General features: G+C 36.6%; 1 protein-coding gene across 1 annotated transcript in view; it reads right to left on the bottom strand.

Moving 5' to 3' along the window:
• Window positions 1-297: 297 nt before the first annotated feature.
• LOC107681398 (myotubularin-related protein 12-like) overlaps window positions 298-6,868 on the bottom strand; it is a 10,961-nt gene continuing 4,390 nt past the window's right edge. The window contains exons 2-6 of the mRNA XM_016477696.1: window positions 6,174-6,231; window positions 5,422-5,615; window positions 3,444-3,620; window positions 2,993-3,151; window positions 298-1,614 (exon numbers count right to left, since the gene is read on the bottom strand). Of these exons, the coding sequence (XP_016333182.1) occupies window positions 1,024-1,614; window positions 2,993-3,151; window positions 3,444-3,620; window positions 5,422-5,615; window positions 6,174-6,231 (1,179 nt within the window). The 3' untranslated portion in view covers window positions 298-1,023. The remainder of the gene's footprint in view (window positions 1,615-2,992; window positions 3,152-3,443; window positions 3,621-5,421; window positions 5,616-6,173; window positions 6,232-6,868) is intronic.

Raw genomic sequence — 6,868 nt, 5'->3', positions numbered from 1 at the left:
GATTTTCTGTTATATATATATATATATATATATATATATATATATATATAAAGCAAACTATATATATATAAAATTGGGCAGTTGAATCTCATTGTGGTAAGTATTAATAAATTGTGATGATATTAATAATCAGCTTTGTGTACTTTTTTAAATCGTTGTGTCTTAATGTACTACTAAAATAAGATCCAGCCTATCACTGGATGGTTAAGAGCCACACAATGTACATTATGCAACAAAGCACTGAAACTCTGAGACAGCTGATCTCATGTATTGTTCCATACTTCCTGATTTCTTACATTTTCTTAAGGAAAAAAAAAACATTAACCCGAAGGTTGACTTGGCATCTAGGGAAAAGAAATGAGCAGTCACATCCAGACCACAGTGAGTATAATCTAATCTTCAATACATTTTAAATGCAGCAGTAACAATAATATACCTGTAGATGGCTCCACACTATTTTCCTTGGCTAACCTTCTTTAGATACAGAAAACATGCTTTAAGAACTGCAGCGGCCTTTTTCCAACCCTCCGAGTACAGTAATATGTGAGGAGTCAGAGAAGTGTGGAAGTCAAATGTATTTGTAACTCTTATAATGGTTGCTATTATTCAGGATAATTTCATCCATTCATAGACCACTGGAATGGAATACTGTTTGGAATGTTACTTGGTAATTATTTTATGTAACACTGCACTGTGGAAAGGCTGGAAGCTCAGGGCTATATCCTGTTCCTGTGTTGTGATGAGCAAGAGAACAATTCTAGGCATTGTTCCGTGAAGAACATCAAAAATAAAAGAGCTTCATCCTGTCTGAAGGCTCATATTATATTTTCGATACAGTAGGGCACATGTGGTTTGACAAAAGCCCGTTTTACTTTCCAAAAGGACCCGCTTTAGCACCAAAGTGCCTTTAAGCACCTAATTTGAATCTGACAAGGCCACTATAATCCCGTATTTACTTCATAATATTATAATTTAATAATAAATGGACGAATATTTAATATATGGGTGAAAATGGATTCTCTGTTAAACAAAACTCACAACCGAACTGGCCTCATCCTCCTGACTGGCTAGGCTGTCAGTTACCATAAGTCTTTGCATCAGACCTGTAGGAATGATGGGCTTGAAAGATCGGTTGCGGGTGTAAGCGAAGGGAAATGAGGATGACAATCGTCCCGAGGAGCCAAACGAGAGCAGCCGGTGCTGAAGGTATGGACGGTGATCAATTTTAGCAGCTTGTGACGTGTCTCTTTGCTCCAGCACACGCTTCAGATCCTGCACCTGACTTAGAAGTTCCATAAGCTTGGTCGTCATGGCCACGGAGCCTCCGCCCAGGATGTACACCTCAGGTATCCAGCGCAGGTAGCGCTGCATCCAGACACGAACAGCCGGTCCATCCAGACAGGGGAGCAGGAGGCCGTGATAGTCCACAGGACGGTGCTGCCAGGACTCGTAGAACTCTCGGGTGGTGGCACCGGGGGAGTCAGGAGAGCCCATCCAGCGACTGAGACGCTTCACTCGTAGCATCTTTTTAAGGCTGTCAGTCTCGTCCTTAAAGAAACCTTTCTTCAGTGGGGTTTTGAAAGCTGTACTGGGTAAGGATAACTGTCTTTGGTGCTAGAGATTTTAAATAAAAACAATGTAAATATTACATATTAATGCACAGAATGAACTCAACTTAGAAATTAATCAATATTAACAGCACAGTCAGACAAACAAACATAAAGCTAAAGTAGGGCAAGATTGGTATGGTGCTCCATCACCTTCCTTTTCCTCTTGACTACAGACGTCACTACATCTCAACAAATTTACCAAATAGCTATGCTCTTATAAAGGTTTTATATGAACACCAAAATTTGTGAGATTTATTATATCTGAACAGTAAAGCATTTAGATTTGTATGGTAACAAATACAGGTTTTTTAAATATTTTGTAGCAAGAGGTTAATATGGAAGTCCGTTTCCGCCACGGAAAAAAAAAAAAAAAAAAAGGTGTTTTCATTTCTGATTCTTCCTCATTTTTTCCTCTCACAATTACGAGTTTACATCTCGCAATTCTGACTTTTTTTCTCAGAATTACATGATATGAACTCGCAATTGCGAGTTATAAAGTCAGAATAGTGGGATATAAACTCGCAATAGCGAGTAATAGCGAGACAAACTCGCAATTCTGACTTTTTTCTCAGAATTGCATGATATAAACTTGCAATTGTGAGCTATAAAGTCATAATAGTGGGATATTAACTCTCAATTACAAGAAAAAAAGTCAGAATTGAGAGAAAAAGTCGCAATTATTTTTTATGTTTCTTTTTTATTCAGTGGCGGAAACGGGCTTCCATAGGTTACAGAAGAATTTGACTTTTTTTTTTAAAATTCAGAATGAAAAAGAAATTGCAAAAACATTTATCCCAATTGTAACATATTCAAGTTATCAAACAATAAAAAAAATAAACATTATGGTTGATTTTGTCCATCAGTAATGATTGCATCATAGAAAACGGCACTGCAAAATAAATGGGTTCACATGATCAAAAACATCTTGCTAATAATGACTTTTTTCAACATTTAAAAATATGAAAATTGTTTATAATTACATATATTTTTTTTATTTTACATTGCAGGTCTGCAAATAATTCAGATTGCATATTGTAAATTCAGCTATGTGTCTCTGACTGGGATTCTGTAATTGATTTATTGGTCATTATTCAGGTAATTGTAAACATGCATTTATGCATTCATTGATTTGATGACACCTTATTGAAACATCAATCATTGTGTTTCACATGATATCAGATATATCTGCATTTTAAATATTATGCTACAAAACCTAAATGTGCAAATTTATTTCCATTAATAATATACTGCATGATGCATACATGCTAAACTAATTTCTAAATATGATACAATTTATCAGTAAATGAACACAGATCTTAAGGAAGGCATTCTTCAACATCTTTCCCTAAATTATTAAATATAGGGGCATTTCACTCTCTCACCTTAGGCTTGTGAGGTTTGCGTACAGCTTTCTCATGTTTCACCTTTTCTGAATACAGGGGGTTATAGAAGAAATTCTGGGCCTTGCTGTCAAACTGCACAGACCAGTCCCACACTGTAGGGCAGCTCAATGGGCCGCTTTGTGCAAGTGGTGACTCTGCCTGCCAAGACAATCAAGCACAAGCAGTTAGCAGGAGTGCCGACTGTGTCAGGGAGGCAACAGCCACCATCTTTGGAGAACATGTAGACTAATAACAGCATTACAGAGGGCTGATTGTTTTCTTGTTAGCCACTGTACTTCTATAAAGGCCTCTAATACTGTTCAACATGCAGAATGGTGAATGCAGTACTCAAAAAGCAATCTTCAAAACAGTGTAGCAAACTAGTTCTAAGGTGCAATCACAATGACACCAACCTCAACAAGAGAGTTTTAAATGAATATATAAGTTCTACCTTCATAACACTTTCTCTGTGATGGGCAGAGTTAAACAGAAATGTGCTAAAGATTGGCACGTGAACACTGTCGGACAGCACAGTTAGGTAAGTCTCGGAGAACTGGAAAGCTGGGCTGTGCTGCTGAACAAGCTGCCACACACACTCCAGGAACAGGAGGAAGACTGGAGAATGACACTACATTGAGAAACAAGAATCAAATTCAAAAGAAAATGAGGATGAGAATGGCTCGTATGTCGGACATCGTTAAATAAAACGATGACATAAAAGATGATCAGTAACATGCTGAAGGGGTTTATTTTGCAATAATTCTCTATTTTAACAAACGCAAAGAGGTAAATAAACAGACATTGTTTTTAGGTGAAATTATATTATTATAGGAAAAGAAAGAGGTAGCGTGCAATGAAAAACATGATAGTACTGCAGAAGATTATCTGAACTGAATAGTCAGAGTTCACTAATCTTCAATCAAAATATCTGAATGCCACGACTGACCAATCAGAATCAATTATTCTAGACAAACGTGTTCCAGGACATGATTTTACAACCTGATAAAAGACAGGTTTGCAGGTTGCTTTTTTGGCTGCAGAATAGCCTGTAATTCTCAGAGGTTAAGAATAATGAAAATGGAAAAATATAAAACGGTAACATTTCCACTAAGCCTCTGAAGAAACAGGCAAGAATGAGCATGCAATAATTATGGTGTAGGATAGATTTTATATCAGTCTAGGTCAGTAGCACATATAAACATAGATTAGAGATTACATCCTGTTCCTGAACATGTACCTTGTAATTCAAACAATAGTAACATTTTATCAGACACTTCACAGCCAACAACAGCTGCAAAAAGTACCTTTGAGAGAGTTCAAAGTTCTTGTTTTCAATTCCCACCAGAATTTCACTGCCAGTGAGTCAGGCACTCAAGTTCCTGAAATGGCAGCTAAAGTGAGAGCACTCACAGCACAGTTCATCATGCAAGGTCACAGAGCATGAAGTCTGGCAAAGCTTTTTTTAGTCCAACACCCAATGTTTCAAGGCCAACAAAAATGGACTGTATTGACACTTTTTCTATTTACTCTATTTAAATTTGTTTTGTTTTTTTATTAGCTGAAATGTTTATCCAAACCTGACTATCAAACAAGAAAAAAATATTTATCATACAGGAGCAAACAAAAGTAGTTCAGCAGTGTTTAATTTATTTGATTGAACAAACTCTTCCTGTACACTGTCATTTACCCAAATATGCTGATTTCCAATGCAGTAATTCAACTTAACAGTAATTCAACTCAGTGATTCAAGATATTCAAGATCTACAAAACTGTTTTGGATTCATAGCAGGGCTGTCAATTTAATGTGTTCATTTAACATAAATACTTATAAAACCAACAAGTTAAAACAATTTGCACATTCATTCATGCCCGCAGAATGAGTAATGAGCTTTTCAAACAGGACACATTTAATAAAAAAAATAATAAATAATAAAAATTATTATTAATTAATTACAATTAATAGCATTCTTATCATTAATATAGACAATTGTATGAACATCTAGCTCACACGTTCTCTTCTCTTCAAACCACACTACATGTACAAGAATGCTGCAGTCTACATACAGGAAGTACATGATGCTTTAAAAAAAACAGTGGTTCTTTGGTCGGTTGAATTACAAACTATAGATTGCTTCTTAGGTGACAGTATTGTTGATGTAACATAAGGCCATTTTTATGGAATACAGTGTTCATATGTTGAATATTTTGGTCTACTGTAAGCAGATAAACTCATGACTATTTCCATGCTTCTGTGAATTGGTGGCAAATTCGTAATGTCAGTGGTATGTGTTTGTACGAATTGCTTACAGTCCACTGAGGGTTAGATTTAGGGGTGGACCTTCATGCTTTATTTTATTTTTTTAATCTTACATTTTCGTATGAATCACATTCGTACGAATTAGTAAAATACTAGTTCATTCTCATGAGACTGTCAGAACAGAAGTGTTTGTTGAGTCCTGTTGAGTCCTGTCACCAATCCTTACCGTCTTCTCCTGTGGTGTCTCATCACTAATGAACGTAACACGAAAATTGGTGCAGAACAATGTGCCAAAGACACCATGCTGGGAGAGATCATCTTGAGTGTATATGAGAATGGGGTTGGCGCTACAGAACTCCACTTCACCTAAGGAGCAACAGAATAACAGTCAAGTTAGTTTGAATAAACACAATGGCAACAACACAGACTGTTGTTCCAGGTTACACCGTGTCTACACCAGACATGACAAAACGACCACTGCAAGTCATTTTAACTTTGTGTCAGTACATCATAAACAGAACAAGGCATCGGTTTACTTTCGGGGATTTGTTGTGCTGTGTCATTTGGCGCATCTAGTGTAGACAGCATCACTGATTACATTGGGTTTTTTGTATTTTGTTGCATTGTGCCGCGCCACTCGCGTCTGGTGTAGACATGGTGTTAGTTTTGTTTTGTGCAGAGCTTTAAAGAAATGCAGTCTGTGTTTTAGTATATTACCCACTTTTCTGTATCTGCAAAACCACTCTGATTACATTAGAAGAGATCTCTGGAAGCTACCCTCTGAATTAGAGAAAAATTATTATAGTCTGAATTGAAAATTACACCGAGGGGACCAGTCACACAAAACATATTTTAGATTTACTTACAATAATACAAAGAAAATCCTGAGAGAGCAAAACATTGTGTAAGGGATTTCCTATTTACCTGGTAGCAAATCAGGATGTTTCTCTTTCTTTGGTGGGTCTTTCTCTGATTTTATTTCCTTAAGAAGACAGAAGCAATAAAATTATAGTATAAACTGTAAATGTGATTGATTATCTAATAAAGTATCTTACTAAATTACATTTTCATAAGTACTATATAGCATATATAATGTCAAAAACATCATGCCACATTTCACGCAGAGTGGCTGCTGCTGAGTAAGCCAATATTTGAAGTCTAGATGCCTCCACAGGACATCTGCTCTGTAATGAAAACTGCTGCTGTCGTACATATGAGAATATAAGTAGGTATGAGAAATCATTTACTACATTAAAGGGGTCATTCATGACATGGTGGCCGCGGCAACAACAATACTACAGCGAGAATAAAAGTTACGCCTTCTTTCTTTGCGGCAACATTTGGGCAGAGTTATGCAAATATTCCCACATCGTGACGTAGCAGAAATCATTTACTACATTAAAGGGGTCATATGATGCTGCTAAAAAGAACATTATTTTGTGTATGTGGTGTAATGAAATACTGTACATTATTGCTTCTCCTCTATGTCCCGCCTTTCTGAAACGCATTGATTTTTACAAAGCTCATCGGTCTGAAAAAGCGAGGTGTGCTCTGATTGGCCAGCTATCCAGTACGTTGTGATTGGCCGAATACCTCAAGCGTGTGACGGAAATGTTACG

Source organism: Sinocyclocheilus anshuiensis, unplaced genomic scaffold (assembly GCF_001515605.1).
Source record: "Sinocyclocheilus anshuiensis isolate Anshui unplaced genomic scaffold, SAMN03320099.WGS_v1.1 scaffold697, whole genome shotgun sequence".
NCBI lineage: Eukaryota > Metazoa > Chordata > Actinopteri > Cypriniformes > Cyprinidae > Sinocyclocheilus > Sinocyclocheilus anshuiensis.
The sequence above is the reverse complement of the archived record's forward strand: the minus strand, read 5'-3'. Positions and strand labels throughout refer to the sequence as shown.